This window comes from Haliaeetus albicilla, chromosome 24 (genome assembly GCF_947461875.1).
Source record: "Haliaeetus albicilla chromosome 24, bHalAlb1.1, whole genome shotgun sequence".
NCBI classification, from domain to species: Eukaryota; Metazoa; Chordata; class Aves; order Accipitriformes; family Accipitridae; genus Haliaeetus; species Haliaeetus albicilla.
In genome coordinates this window covers 21,674,169-21,691,283 of record NC_091506.1, presented here as the reverse complement: position 1 = coordinate 21,691,283, position 17,115 = coordinate 21,674,169, and the positions used below count along the sequence as shown (strand labels likewise).

Sequence of the window (17,115 nt, the reverse complement as noted above, 5' to 3'; positions counted from 1 at the left end):
CAGGGGCTAATGAAGAAGTACAAAACAGTGTGGAAGAACTATTTGGGTTTGGCTCTAGTAAAAGAATAGAAGTATAGTCTTTATGATACTAATGAGAACTCATTCAAAAAGACCCAAAAGATATATGAGTCTTGGTCTTAGTGGTCATACAAGCAGTGTGATATTCTAATACCAAATAACAGAAAATCTTGAAGGTACACAACAATATTCTTTTAATACTTCATGTCAGAAAATGCTGACTTTGTGCCAAGTCATATAATGACAAAGCCTGACCTACAGTTTTACAACAGACGTTAATTTTTTTGTTTGTTTACTAAATGTTTCCCAGACCAAAAGCAATTTCCCTCCAGTTAGCGAGATTTTTTTCAAATTAGTGTTACTCAGAAAAATTATATCAGAAATAATTACACTTATTGGTGTTACACAAATTTCTTTATGGAAAGGTTTCAGGGAACAAATTGGAACGCACTGTAAATCTGAACACAGATTATTATTTTGTAAGGAACATAAGCTTTTTCTGTTGTGTGCTTTTTGTAACCAAACCATTGTTTAATAATGTATTCTATTGCCATAGAATACATAGCAAAGCAAAGAAAATTATTTGGGTTACAAATTCATATGGCAATATTATATGTTACGAATGTTCTGTAAGATGGAAGCTGTCTTTTTGGCAAGGTTTATCTATAATATCTAGGTCCAACTCTTTCCAATAAGACTAGGGCAGTTTATGGCATTTATTACACATCAAATACTCACTGCCTAAACCAGCCTTTGGATCCAAATCTATAAGTCATTATTCTATTAGCTTCCCTTTTACAAGAAGTTTTGCTTTTCTCTTTGTGGCTTGCTTTCAAACATAAGATACCACAATTAAAAATGCAAAGCTGGGGGTGTGGTAAAATGTTCTAATATCCATACTTGAAAAATGATAGCAAGAATGCAGGTTGCTTTTAAACACTTTTGATTCAACCCTTCCTTATCTACAGAGTGGGCAGAAGTAGTGCTCTTTTTTACAGCACAGAGAACAGAAGCAGCAGATCATGCAATGGTATTATAAAGACATGAGCAAGTTTGGTCAGTTGTCCCGTGGCTGCATGACATACTGTATGCTGATTAGTTGCCACTCCCATTCATGAACAGGCCAGTGATGCTGACTAGGAAAGAAAGACTCCAGAAAAAAAACCATCCAACTATTAACTTAGCCTATTAATACAGAAGTATTTTCAAGTCATTTTGTGTACATGAATAATTGCAGGCACTCAAACCCATGCTACATAGTAACACAGATGATACAAAAATGTGTTTTAATCAGGAGTGCATGACAGAAATATAACAAGCTAAGCAAAAAAATGTGTAATTCAGTAACAAAATTAAATACTAAAATGAACCTACATGTAGGAAAAAAGCATTTAAAAAATGTCTCGTATCATGAGGACAATTAAGCGTTGGAATAGGTTGCCTCAAGACATGTGAAATCTCTGTCCTTGAAGGTTTTTAAGATGCAGCCAGTCAAAGCACTAAGAAAATCATTCCCAGTTCAGTGCTGATCCTTTTTTGACCAAGAGGCTGGACAAAAGACTTCCCAAGATGCCTTCCAACCTGTACAATTTTGTGATTCTATAAATCCACATACCTGACAGGGTTCCAAACTAACAGTATTACCACCAGACAGGGATGTATTGATACATTTAAAAAGTAAAGCAAGATGCTTGAACAGTAAGGGAATGGACTGATGAATAAGACAGAGACTACCATAATGCCTGTATATAACTTTATAAGTCTACCAGCCTTCTGACTTCAAAAGGAATTGTGCAGAAGTTGCTACAAGTGGGGAGTCACTATGAGCTCAGAGGAGTGATCGCTATCTGAAAAAACTCATATACTCTCATTTAAAAAAAAAATATATATATATTAGGATTACTTCCTTCAGCAAGCAATTTAGGAAGAATAGATTAGGAACTTCTGGTCTCCCTTTCTCAAAGTTTAAAGCACAAGGATATTTAGTTGAATTAATAAATAGTCAAGATCCCAAAAGAACTGGTTCCTTGGTACCTGAAGATTTCATGAAAGTTATATGAAGATCAAAAATTAGCGAGACTTAGCAACTATGTAGGTATATACATTATAGAAATACCCAGAATTGTCATAATTAGCCATCAAAAATACCTTGGAAAAATAAGATATTAAACCAAGCCCTAATGATCAGAGTCTAGAATGATACTTTAAATGTTTAGAAAATTAATTTTCTTCAGCCTTCTACATAGTTCTTACCTCACCTTTGGAAGCATTTGATGCTAGCTCCTGAAAATACTTCTGCATAAGATGGATATCATGTATTATAACGCTCAGCAAGTTGCAGTATACATAAATCATCATGATAACATCACATTGTTATATTTTTCTCGTTTGGATTTTGAGTTTCTCATTCAAATACCCGGCATTTAGTATATATGCAACATTTTAAATGTGAAAGCTAGCATGCAAATAACTTCAGATCTAAGATTGAATAATTAATGGAAAGAACCTCACAAAAGACACAAATATGTCTCTGCTGAAAGCTGCCAGAACCACCCAAAATTATTTTGATATTACACATCTGTTGGAAGTGCAAACTAACAAGTTTTGTGAGAAAGTAATGACTTTCAAGAACAGTAATGGAAAAGTTTGAAACATCTTGTTAACAGTGTCACAAGCACTTCATTTGGAGTTAAACTTTATGTTAGATTTAATATATTTAATATCTTAAAATATTAAATATTCATAATCTGAGTAGATGAGTTCTGTAGCAGTGCTAGTTGGAGAATGATGGTTTTATTTTATGACAGCTTTTAAGGCTTGGATTTTTTTTCACTATGCCTTAGGATGCAGAGTAAAAAGAGGAAAAGAGTAAACCAACCTCTTGAATATTTTACAAAGCACAGCTGTATAAAGATGCTAAGTCTCTCTCTCCCCTTCTCCATTTTGTCTCTTTTTGTTTCCCTTGTCCTCCTTCTAACTACTCTGTCCTACGGACACCTTCTTTTGAAAATGTTTCCAAAGGTGATGAAACTTTAAGAAGTTTTGTGCTTTGAATAAATGTGTTATTTCATTGAAATTACTCAATCCAGTTAAAGTATTTAGCAAATTGAACAGGCCAGCCTAAAAACACTTTTAATATTATGATAAAAATCTAGAAGTCAATTTTAAATGTTTCCTGGAAATGAGCATATAATAAATTCAATCTAGTGTGAAGGACTATGATTGGATGAGCTTAAATATGAACTTTTGAAATGCCAATACATCAGAAATTGAAACTGCAGCCCAGAAGACTGCTCTGTCATCTATATTTCAGAGCATTTCATTCCTTTGTAGCATCCACAACACCTGACTGGTATGTCTTGGTTTAGCTGGTCTGGGAAGGCAGTGAGATGGCTCAGATTTCCAGTGACTTTGGCTGTAATAAGTGGCAAGTGTAAGAATATTAAAATTGTTAAATACATCTAAAAAGTGAACTTTTGTCCAGGGAAAAAAACCAAACAACAAACACACACATCACTGGAAAAAAATTGCAATGTCACACATTCATCTAGTAGAAAGCTTCCCTTACCAATTACAGGAACAGAACTGGAAAAAGAAGTGATCAATATTGGCTATGAAAGAACCTTACTGCATGTTTCTTGAGAAGCAATGCATCCTATGCATAGGCAGACTGCGGAATACCACAGGAATTCCTAAGGAACACAGGAATCTACCAGTCTGCTTCCTCATGATTTTGGAAACAGAACTGCTACTTGTGGTAAACCAATCTAAATAGTGTAAATATATGATGAGTTTACTTCTTACAGGACCTTGATCTAATTTTTTTAAGCTTGAGACCTATAAAAGCTGAATACTGGGTATTAATTCCATTTTGTTTGCACTTCTGTTGCAAGACTGATAGTTATTTCTGCTTAGTTGAAAAGCTTATTACCCCATTTCAAGTGGGCAAGACATGTCTCTTTCTCAGGCTGTTTCACCTAACCTCATCAGAAAGGTGGTTATCCAAATGACACTGAAATAAAATAAAATAAAGTTTATTCCACCTACCAGTAATCTGAGGTTTTACCTAAGCTATCAAGGAAAAGAAAAAAAAAAAAAAGTCAAACAGGTCAGTTCCACTTTAATTACTTCCAAAATGCAAGATCTATTTCTGAGGAAATGGTATAAGCTGAAGGAATCTCATGTGATATGTATATGAATAACAATAAAAATCTGAATTTAAACCACAGAAATGCAGAGGTGTAAAATATATCCTTTCCAAAATCACTAGAGCCTCTCCCTATCAGCGAATGTTTTCTCCAGTGTTATTTTTCTTAAGTACAGTGCAGTTTTGCACAACCTTGCATGCATGCACGCATGTGCATTCACAGTACATGCTTTTTTCTCCACCCTTGGGTCAGATTATGCTATGGTAGAATAGATCTCCATCTTCAGACATTCTTTCTGATGGAAAAAAAAATCAGTTTTGCTCAGTTTCATTTCTTCACTGCCAGCTGTAGCTCCTCAGACAACTCTAAATCACTTTTGTACCTCCCTGGAGTGCAAGCTTCAAAGACATATGGACATCTATCTTGTCATTCTCTTATATCACCTTTGCTTCTCTATATTTTTCTCTTCAGGTTTTTTTCCCCCTCTTTCCTCTAAACTATTCATGCTTATATATATCCCTAGACAGTCTTTCTCAGCATTTTTCCTGCAGTGACTTGATAAAAGTAGGGCTGCATAAATCTGTGCGTCCAAATACTTAGATGAAAAATGCAGTACCAGATTGACTGACACAGTTGGCAAATACAGACAGAATTCAACAAATAGTTTCAGCCAAAATTTTGATAGGAAGAAGGATGTGTGTGGTTGAGAAAGCTGAAAAATTTCACTCTGACATTTTCTAAATTAAAAAAACAAAAAACAACCAAAAAACCAAAACAAAACAGAACCCCCAAAACCAAACCACTCAACATTTCATTTATAAACATAGGCTACTAAACCCGAAACAAACAAACAAAAATATCCAACCACGCTTCCAAGCTAAGTAATAAACAATTGAAAATTAAATGGATAAAATGTTTCAATCAATTTTTTTTCCTTGTATTCTTTGGTTCCAACATGAGAAAGCAGTGCTTTTTTTAGACACATACCCCCCCCCCCCCCCCCGAACTATGGCTCTTTTCCTCTCTCTGTTTAGTAGATTAATCATATATTCTACTCCGAACTACATCTGCTACTACTCCAGGGGCAACCTCTCCATCATCCCATGACTCACTTAGGCTGTGAAGTAGTCTCTCTCTGTTGGGTGTCCAGTACGGAATGGCATTCCCTCAAAAAGTTACAAGAGTACTAGATATTTCTCTGTTTTTCCCTAATATGTCCATCTTTATCTCTGAAGTTTTTTTCATTATTTCTGCTTTTGGTGTCCCATTTGCTTTTGTTTACATTTGCATTTGTTGTAGGTTGCTTATACTTCTAAATTCTCTCTGCTTATGTGTGTAATTTACTTCTGTCACTGAGAATTTCAACTTCTATCAGTTTGGAACAAAATTCAACTTTTGGATACCTCATGCACAGAAATCAACACAACCCAGTATTTATTTCAGGGTTCAAGAACTGGCCAGTAATGTAGTCTGCTGAATTAACCAAAACAAAACAAAACCAGCCAGCTTCATCTAACAGAATTAGGGAAAAAGCAAATCATGAAAACCAAGAGGAACCAAACAGTGCAAAGTATGACCGATTCTTAATTACCTAGTATTACAATTTATATAGCCCCAAGTATAGTTACTTATAGCAATGCAAGATGCACGTGAAATTCTACCATTCTGATTCAAATAAATATAAATGACAACACAGGTTTGGAGCACAAGAGAGTCATAATACAGCTGATACACAGAATTTTAACCCCACCTTTCCAGTAGACTTTGTTCCTTTCCAAATGCAAAAATAGCAGATAGTCCAAGCAGCAAGGAGGCACAGTGCAAGTTCCCAGCGAAGATTCCCAATATGTTCAATTCCGTCAGATATAGCTAGCACCCTTCGTCTTCCAAGAAAAAAAAAAAAAGATAATAATAATAATAATAATAATGAAGCAAAACAGCATTACATATAAAACACAGCTAAAACCAAATCAATTTCAACCAAGGAGACTCCTAGTTACTGATTATTGAAAATGCACAATGCTAAGATAGAAGAGACAGAAGAAAAAAAATAGAATATTCTCAGTGGATTTTACATCTGGTTGAAAATAAACAAATATTTAATTTTTCCAGATCAGTGACAAAATAGAAGAGATTTAAAAATAGCTTTTGTATAAAATAAAAGTCAAAGAAAAAAACCACAATTTTTTTTAATTAATAACTGACACATATAAGCCCAAATAAAACACAACAATAATTTTCTTAGATTTTTTAGATTTAAAAAAATTAACTGTTTTTTTAGGAAAAAAATTCTAACCTTTATTTTTACCCTGTAACATTTATTTTCATAAATTTCCTTTTGTAATTAAAACTATAATTTTAAAACATTTATTTTCAAAACTGTCAAACATCATGACATTCTCCAGCTGCATTTTCTTTGGAAAATGTTAACATTAAAATGTTAATATTTAAAAAAAAACCCCAAACTTTTTTTGTGAAACGTGGTCAGCAAAAATATGTATTGCATTTACTATTTGAAAATAGTGTATTTGAAATACTAAGACTCAGTTCTAAAAACGTAAGTCCTCATATAATTTAGGAACACCCCTCACAGCTCACAGTCCAGGCCCAAAGTATTTACGAACTTAGTAAACAAGATAGAGTGAAGAGTTTGGGGGTTTGGTTTTTTTGGTTGGTGGTTTTTTGTTTGTTTGTTTGTTTTTTCCCCAAAGAATTTGGGAACAGAAAAATCAAGTGAATTGCTAGTATTCACACAGGAAACCTGTAGAACCAGGCTTCAACACTAGTTTCCAGAAATCTAGGCTAGCATTTTATTCACAAGAACAATTTTTTTAATATAAGAATGATGCTTTTATCTGGGAGATGCACTGTCCTTTTATGCCCTTTTATTTTTACTTTAAATAAACACTCAGATTAAACAAAATGTGAATTATTTACCAGCCCATAAATAAAACATGGGTACTCCTGGTTGTATGGATGAAGAGGTTAAAAGCAAGAGCAAAAATTTATTCCTATAGTTCTCAATGATTTCATGAATTCTCTTCAGATTTTTCAATTGCTATTAAGCCTGAAAGAAGCCCTATAGATAATTAAAAGACTTTTTTTCAGGAGTCTCAATTTTCCAGAACAATAAAAGTATGACTTAACTGGTATGTGAGGTCAGAAGTTGATATGGATTTAAATTCCATACTTTCAGAGTTTTGGAAATACCTTATAATTTTTAGACAACTTAAAGCAAGCAATTGGTCATTTACTAATTATATACACAGAATAATTAATTTCAGTTATTCATGCCTTTTATTGGCTTAATCAAATCTCTACAGGGACTGGTCACAGCTCATTCCACGCGTGTTTCCATAAATATATTTGCACACCTGTATGCACACATATACACATTCGCATAAAAGTTTAGAACATTCAACCTTACATAAACTGTCCCAAGCAAAGTTTTCTCTGAAATCCATTATTACGTTATCTATACAGCCTCAGAGACCCTAGACTTACACTACCCTCCCACCCAGAGACATTGTGAATGGAAACAAATTAACTCAATTTCACACGTACTCTGAAACAGTTAAAACCCTATAATAACAAACACTGTATTATATGTATAATTAATGTGCATATATTTATACAGATAATGTAATTAATTACAATACAATATATTTAGGTTAAGAGGAGTATTAAGTTAAAAAAGTCCAACCTGCAATTACCCATATGAAATAATTCTTCCTTTTGCATTTGACTCAGTCATTGGCCGAGGCAATCAATTCAGAGAGTATAAAGTACGATCAGGTAATTCAAGGCCATGCCTAAAATAACTAAATGTTGGGGCTACCTGGGGAGGAATCTGATCTGGTTCTCTCTGCTTTCATCAGCAGTAGGTTGAGGATGAAGGGAAGTTCCTTCACCTGCCTCTAATGATGGAGTAGGAAGACGGAGACAGTCAACAGCTGGTGATAAGGTAGAAAAATGAAAAGATCTATCACCAAGTCATTCAGATGGCCATGTTGCAGAACCATGTTGCACATTTCAAGAGCTGCAGTTGGTGTTCCTGCTGCAGCCCTGGGGTGCAGTGATTTACAATGTATGCACTAGAAGTTTACTGCTTAGCTAAGGCAGGACAAGATTTAACAGGTTAAAGAAAAAAACAAAACAAAACCAAACCTGAAGCCTGATGTTTGTCGTCTTATTTTCCAATGAATATACAGGTAGAATATCTTTCCACTTAAAGAAAAAAAAAAGAAGGGGGGAGGGAGATTATACAAAATTTTTGCAATAGAAAGTGTTATGCGCTTAAATGTAAAATTACTGCCACCTCATCCAAATTTCCTCTTCATCCAGTAACCAGCTTTATTCTGCAAAGCTTCTGCCATCATCTAGTTAGGGAGAGAAGTGATCTAGCATAGAACACCCTCAGCTAGCTAAGACCTGCAAAGAACCTAAAGAACTGTCATCAAAACATGTTCAAAAATGAAGAGAGGTAGCTTTTAATGAAGGATATATTTTAATCTGGAAGAGGAAGCACATATTATAGGTAATGTACACTTGAGGTTGGAACCTCTGCACCAGACTGTCGTATCACGTAGGTATGAACTTCATGACAAAACCTGCTACAGGACAAACCCCCAGCAACAGGAATGGCTCCTGCAGGATTGGTAAATTTATTTAAGAGAGGGTGGCAACTTTCTCACTTGAAGATTTGTGCATATCTATGTGGATGATGAACTGCATCACACCAGTCACTACTTCCTGTGAATGCCACGTGCGCACTCTCATGGTACCTCTCAATACTAATTTCCTGCCAACAGTTATGCATAGGGTTACAATCACTCCTCAACTTCCAGACTCATAAATGTGTCAACTGAGATATCAATCTTTATTCAGCTGTCTTGTAGTGTGGTTGCAGAACTGCATGCTCTGGAAAAAAGACACGGAGAGCTTTCAATAATAATTCCACAGTGCTGCCACCGCATTGCAAAATAGTGAGCATGACGGAAGTCTATGACTGATACATTGGCATACTCAGGGCTCAGACAGAGCTTCCAGAATTACTTTAGACTCACACCATAATCCACGTCCAGCTGTCAACGTAATCCATTTCAGCAGGCAGTCACTTGAATTACTATGCTGTTCTTCCTAACTGCATAACAACTTCTTAATAAATAAACGTTATTACTCTCTCTCTCACAGTTAGAACGTTTCGCACACCAAAAGACAACTTTATCATAAGAACACAATTCTCAGTGAAGATTTGAGATGAGGATTTTTAAAAGCAACCAGTTTCTGGAAGCTGTCTGCAGAAAGTCAATGCCCAGTCTTTTCTGAATGCTCTGTGACAAGTCTCAAATAACAGAGACACCTACCTTACCCATCCAAAAAATCTTGGCCTGATTCTTTTGTAAAGAGTATCATAGAAAGTAAATGGCAAATTAATGGCCTTGACACAATTATCCCTGCTGCTTCCATTTAAAAAAGATACATGATGCCAATCAACTTGAGCTGTTAGCACCATAATGAGTATTTAAATATACTGTACCAATGGCTCCTATATACTGAAGTGCTGTAAATTGTTTTGTATTTTCTTTATTGAAGCAGAACAAAGGTTTAGTGTTTCCCTTAGAAAGTAGGCAGCAACAAGCCCAGAACATATAATTAAACTATAACATACAAGGTATGCAAAGAATAGATGCAAGGAAGAGAAAGCCTTGCTCAAAGGCTAACAGTGATTTCCTCAGCAGGCACAATGCTGCTCTCCCTAACGCCAGGGCCTTGGCTCTCTTGCTCAAACCATCTGAAGCAGCAGCAGCAGATGCTGATTTTGAAAGGAGATGGCATTCAGAACATGAAATTCTTCTCACAAAGCCTCAATTCAGTCTGACTGTAGATACCCTCATATCTGCTCTTATTCTTTTATCATTCAATTTAAAACAAAAAGAGGGAGCGTTTTAAAAATACATGATTCTCCCCTGCATCCAAGAAGTGAGGTTGATGTATTCAGGGGTCAGAAGATGACAGAGTTGATCACAGCTTCTTGCTCCTCAGCAGTTCAGCTTCTATCTAAAAGCTGCCATGGTCTTGCATAAATTGCACAGACAATGAAAAAAAGAGATAATGTACCTTTCACTATGTCTTCCTCTTCTTCTCTTACCACTGCAATTCCCCTACACTACCTTGTTCTCCTCACCTCATAACACAGGGAAAGATAAAGAAAGAACAAGATCAGGAAAATCACCATTGAAAGCAATACTCTCCGTTTTGAAATAACAAGCATTTGAAAAGAAGTTCTATAGTGAGTTCTATAGTTCAGCTGGTTTGGTTCATACTTGTGTGGAAAAAACAACCAACCAACCAACCTTTTTCCTTATGTATATCAAGACTTATTAAAGCTAAGGATCTTTAAATAAAATCCCCCAAAATTAAATGAGGAAAAATATCTTAACAGACATTTCATCAGAATGTCTTGAAACTTTATCACTAGAATTCACTACTGCCACTAGCCTAAGGCCTGAATATATTTTCAAAAAAATGTTGCAAACTTATCTACCTTGCAGGGCATTTAGGGGAAAAGATACTGGGTTCAGAAAGGTTATCTAATGTTTTCTTAATAAATTAAAGTTTCCATAAATCATCATACATTTAAAGAAATAAAAAAAGGTCAACCACAATCCTGATGGAAAAAAAACCAAGAACCTAGAGGACCACTGCAGCTTCCAGTACAACAAACTGGAGGTAGCTGTAAGTACCCACTTGAATTACTACAGAATGTAAGATCCCTGGTTAGTACAAGCCATTTTAAGCAGAGTAACTTTGAGCATACTGAGTTTGCTGCCAACAACTTAAGACTATGTGAAACTTTGCTGTAAAAAAGATTTGTCTTGCAGAGAGACCTGAAGATACAAATCATTAACTGTTTTTCGGATCTCATTGAAAATAGAAAATGATGAGAGTTTGAAAAGATTTGTTGTAGGTATTGAGTTTGGGGTTTTGCTGGTGGTGGTGGTTTGGGTTTTTTTGCTTTGTTGTTTAAAAATACGCAGCAGTTCAGTTTCTTGAACTGACCAATAGCCTGGGAAAGAAGCCAGGGGGACTAGTGGCATTTGAGCATCTTGAACAGAATATTGAGGGAAATAAGCTCCATTGGTATCAGGGTTAATTTGGAATGCAAAGGTTAACTCAAACCAGAGTACGGTTTTTCATTCAGTAGTAGCAAACTATTAATTCTACACAAGATATTTTGCTTGTAAATAGAAAATTGAATTGAAACCAGAGTGGATTTGTAATGTCTCACAGCCAAAGACACACTACGTTCGAAGGTTTCACTACCTCTAGTCACACATATATAGCTTGACTAAATGTTATCAAAAATTTTTACTTTTCTTCCTATACATAACACAGAAGAAAAGTTATTAAAGTATACAAGAATCTAATGAATAAAAGATAAATTTAAGTGAAATAATAGGACATATATCTGAAGGATGGCATTCTTTATGTTGCCCGTTAGCTGTCAGAAATGCCAATGTTTGGTCACAGGGGTCACAACTAGACTCAACAAAATCATGACATTATTACTACAGTGTAGATTTATTTTGGTTACAGCTTATAGTACCAAATATTGTAAGCCTATTTTAAGCTTACAGTTTAACTTAAATCAAAATGTAAGTGTGGATAAAAACAAACAAACATGGACACAGCTGGGAATAGATAACAGAGCCATGGAAAAATTTCAGCATACTTTAAGTACACATAAAATAATATACTTAGCAAGAAACTAGACAGCATACAATGACCTTTTGGTACCTACATTCCAGGAACATACTGTTGCTAATAGTTACCTCTGTTCTTTCAATTAACATCATTGCACGTATATGCCCTAGCAAAATTCAGAAAGATAAAATCCCATGAGGAAATTATTTCAAAAAGTATTATATGCTTACTGAAAATGTTTTTAATTTGTTTGAGAATGTACTAAAACACCTTTCAATTTAGTAGTTCAGTACATCAGACAGGAAGAAGGGTCCCTCCATTGTTGGAATTGCTGTAGAGGAGCATAGCAGGAGATAACTGTTACTTCTGACTACTGATAGCTGGGAAGTATGGAAAGTAACCTTTTCCATCCAAATTTGAAAACTAGCATTTTGAAAGTCTACAACACTACACTATTGGCTGGGAGAACACTGCATTCTCCTGGGAAAGAGAGTCTTTAATGAAGTGTTCCAATGTGCAGAGCTGTACCAGGCTCTTGAATAGAAAGAGGATTAACTGCTGCCAACACATTGTTGAAAGGAATGTATGGGGGTACTTACTGCATTATTTGGTGATTTGGAAAGCTGAAGAACAGATTCAATCTATTTGAGGAAGGTCCCTTCATGTTCCCTCTCTGATTTGGAGCAGTTTCCAAGACATTTTTCTTTAAAAAAAAAAGAAACAAAACCCAACAACAAAAACCACCCAAAACAGAGGAGGCAGCCTCTTGAGGTCACTTCTCCATCTGTATCTGTTCAGCCAGGAACATAGGTGGCAATGCTCCTTTTTACTCTGGGCCAGACTCTGTCCTCAGAGCATTCTGTGGGGGATGAAAGGAAAACAAAATGAAGCCACTAAGCAGTAGTAGTGCTACTGTACAGTGGCCTTTCTTATTATGTGTTTTGGTATGCTCCTTTCATCCCTGCAGATTTTTCAGACCCAGTCCATATTTACCTTTTGAACCTTGTTACCAAGCTCCTTGTACAAAAAGCATAACATATTTGAGAGCCAGTGCTGCACAGATTTCCCGTCAGTTTAGTAGAAAAGTATCAGTATCTTTCAGACATCCTCAATTCCTGTGTTAAAGTGAGTTTAAGTTTCTATCCAAACACATGTTTCCTAAACTCTCATCTTTCTTCCTCTCATTGCACTTTATGCAGTTAATATTCTTTAATTTTTATGAAAACTTATTGGTTTGAGTATTTCATACCCAAATGTATTCAAGTATCACATGCAAGCATATGGTTTCTGACATGCAGAAACTCAAGCAGATATTAACTGAATTCTGAAAATGGTGGGATTCACATTCCATGTACCAGAATCCTCTGTGGATGCTTCAACTGCTAGGCCAGAGAGCTACCAGCATCCAAGGTTCTGGTAAACGTCTGCATGAAGACAACCATACTGTGGATTGTTGCACTGTTAGATGCTTATTCAACTAGTTACCAGTCGTAAAATCAGTCTCATTTGTATGACCATAATGACTGCAGTACTTCCAGACACACTGGAATGCTGAGATGTTTGCCAGGGACACATAAAAAAGTAAAAAGTGACATTCTTTTGTCACAGAGATCAGAGGCAGCTGCTTATCTACTGTATTTGTGCACATTATTTATTAATGAGAGTGTGGCCAACCATACAGCTATAGGAATGGCTTGGAAACAGCTATTTTGAGTTGTTGCACCACCAGCAGCATTTGTTCTCTCTTGTCGGAATCACTGCAGCTTTCCCACTATCTGACAGAGAATCTTAAAAATCGAATGCTGAGGCTCACTTGACCCTGCACCTTTCCTACGCAGCAGTGCTGTGAGTTCTCGCTCAGGTCAGCTCTTCCTCAACACTTATGATTGCAAGCAGCTTTAAAGGATCTCTCAGGTAGTGAAATTGCTCCTTTCTTTCTATTAAAACACTAAGCTCTGCTGAACAGCACAGAAGCTTTCCTGTACTGAAATATCTTTCAGGGAGTTGCGACATTTCCCTGTGGCTGTCTAATCTGCACTAATTGTTGTCTAATTTGGAAGAGAGGCTGATCATGCATCTGGACTGCATAACTCAAAGGTGGAAAAATAACAGCTTAGGAGGAACAAAAACTTTTGAAATAATGCTTATTTTAACAATAATACATAAACATACAAGCAGTGATATTTCAGAGAAGGCTCTATTGCTTGAGTCAGTAGTGTCCAGTTCACTGACTAGACACACTAAAACTCTCAAAGTGAGGAATAACGACTAAGAGAATGTGAGTTCACCAAAATTACATGCTTCCCACCTTTCTTTGAATACAGAGTGGATTCCTCTCACAGAAAGTAAAAAAACCCCAGTATTAAACAGAGTATACAAGATGCTAAAGATTTGAGGTAGTATTCTCCACTGCCTTACATACATACTCAATGATGGTAGTACTCATATGATAAACTTACAAAATCTATGCTGAATGCTAAATGATATAAAACTCTATGAAACCAAAAGCCTAACAGTTTATTTTGTAACATTCTCAGGACTTTTTAACATATATATATAATATATAGGAGAAGGTAAAAAGAAAAATTATCTTTCAATAAAATGAACATAAAGAGAGTCTTCTTTTTATTTCCCTAGTCAATTTATTACTGTATTAATTATTCATACTGTTTTCCAAGGTTTCTCTTGTCTGGCATGGTTCGTTATCTCTTGACACAAGAAAACGTACAGAATGGTACAATATTGTCATAGGTACTAGCGATATCAAAGCTGTGAAATGTTTTTCAGTTTTAAAATATCAGACATCCTGTTCTATACTTTACAGGACTATATATTAAAAAGTAGCTGCCAAATAAAGTAAAGGGGACTTTCTGAGCTTCACTGAATGAGCAATAAACAACAGAATGAAGAAAAATTCTTGTTAGAAGAGAACCTACCTGATGCAGGATTTTGACAAAAATGTATGGGAGAACTCTCCCTTTTACAGGAAGGGATCATACATTTTAACAGAGGTAACCCTTATAATTGTAAGCCCCAGAGTATAACATATACTACATAGTACTCCTATACTACATGTAATGCACACTGCATTACCTAAATTAACTTCAAAATTTAGCAACACATATGACTCGGGTTGCATATTAAATTGGTTCTGGTCTTACTTGATTCCACATCAAACAAACTCAAAACTTAGTAGGAATGAAGGAGACAAGCATTCAGAAGATGAACTGCATGACTGGCTAGTGCATGAACCCCCCTTTGGCTTGCTAACCTGCAGGGCTCTGGTTACATGACGACGACATGGGAAAGAATGACATATTGATAATGTTAATATCATATTGTATGCATATATCTTCAAGGAAGAGAATGCCTTAAAAAGAAAAGATTATTTTCAGACTATCTTTTTTCCCCCTCTAAATTCTAACATTTAGGAAACTAAAAATGGACTGGTTGTGTCGGGTGTCTTCCAGTGCAGCAGTATGGCAATCGCTGAAACACCTCCAGAACAAGCACCAATACAGCTATAAAGTTGAACAAAGGTAATCTTCCAGTGAATTTGTAGCATATTTAGTCACTAAAAGTATATGTTCTTTGAAATGAACAGAGAGAGTGTGGGTGCAGAACTCTCACTGGAAGTCAACATGAGCTGACACTTTCACTTTTCTGAAAGTTATGTATCCAGAACTGACAAAGGATACAAGATCTGTGTACAGTACAAACCTCTCTTTCTAAGGTTTCATGTAATGTCTAAAATATGAGATACAATATATCCACAGGTTTCTAAAAGTGCTACAAATAATCCTTGCCAGATGTTGCTGGATACCCACTTGTAATCTCCAACCATAAGTGCTCAATGATAGAAAGATGTATTTCATCTTTTAGAAGATAATCTACAGATTAAAGAATCTGTAATAAAATTCTCTCAAACTGTAAGAATTCTCTTCTGGAAATCCACTTAATTCCATACTTGGCTTTTTTTTTTAAAGCAGCAGAGAGACAATTCCCAGCGGTCACATCAGCGAGAATCCCTCCGCTACAGCATTATGGACAGCTCTAAAATATTTACCTCTTACAGCACATTTTCTGTGACCTACACATATCAGAATGAATTATTCCTTATTGAGCCACATTTGCTGCTGTTCAGCCTAGTTCTTTCTTCTTAAAGTCCTGATAGGGTCCATTCATCATCCATTTTTACACTTCTTACCAAACTGAAAGGTAAGATTAAACTCTCCTCAGCAGACTCTTCTCTAAAATTTCTAGTACTGCTTGCAAATAATGACATGTACATCTTGTGTCAAACCCCACCTTATTAAAGTCAGTACTTAAGTTACCCGAATGTAACGTGACGCTACTTAGCAGCTACTGTGTATATACATATATTGCTTGTTTTCATTTTTATTATGTATATGTGTGTCTTTGTGCGTATCTACAGCGAGAGACAGACAGTGATGGATAAACACAGAACACCCCCCTTCTCCTCTAGCCATTCCTAACCTATTTTCCTTCAGCCTCTTTCACTGAATCATATGGCAACTTCTTAACCAAGTCTGAGAGTTTTCTTGGTACTCTCTCAATACATCCAATGACTCCTTCAGAATTTTTGCAGTTTTCCCCCTACTCCACTCTGGACAAGTCATGCAGTGACTAAAAACTCCTCTTTATTCACCTTCTGAGTGACATAAATTAGTTCAGCACACAGTAGCAGCTGTGAACTGAAAGCACCTAGAAGAAATGTAAGTCAACCTGATGGCTCTCAAAATTTGTGTTGAGCCTTTTAGACAGTCTCTAGACTTGTACTTGGTTGTTCACTCTTAATTAAACGTTCATAGAATGAGAACTACAGACCACAAAAAATTGAGAACTGTTGCATGATTTTGTAAAATAGTCCTTGCTAGTGAGCTCTTGCCTACACAGTAATGTAACAAATCAGTGATGGAAAGCTTTTATGTCTTCCACACAGGACAGGCCGATATAAAACCATTACCTGGCTGGCAAAAAAACCCCCAAAACCTCTGTCAACATAGTTTTCATACTCACTGGCCTTGTACTAAACCCTGGTTACAAAAAAAATCTATGAAGTGAAACTGCAAAGGAGCAGGGGCACAAGGCAGTAAAGTCTAGCTGATAGGTCAAGAGAGAAAAAAGAAAACTGCAAATGTTACAGCAGCTATTTTGGGAGGTCCCAAGTCCTTCGTCCACATTTACAGCTACTGGGTCTTCATAAAATATCACTTTCCTG

General features: G+C 35.8%; 1 protein-coding gene across 2 annotated transcripts in view; it reads right to left on the bottom strand.

Annotated features, from left to right (window-relative positions):
- SLC6A11 (solute carrier family 6 member 11) overlaps window positions 1–17,115 on the bottom strand; it is a 108,138-nt gene that overhangs the window by 73,202 nt on the left and 17,821 nt on the right. For both annotated transcript variants that reach the window (XM_069769769.1, XM_069769768.1), the window contains exon 6: window positions 5,917–6,049. In XM_069769769.1, coding sequence (XP_069625870.1) covers window positions 5,917–6,049 — 133 coding nt within the window. The remainder of the gene's footprint in view (window positions 1–5,916; window positions 6,050–17,115) is intronic.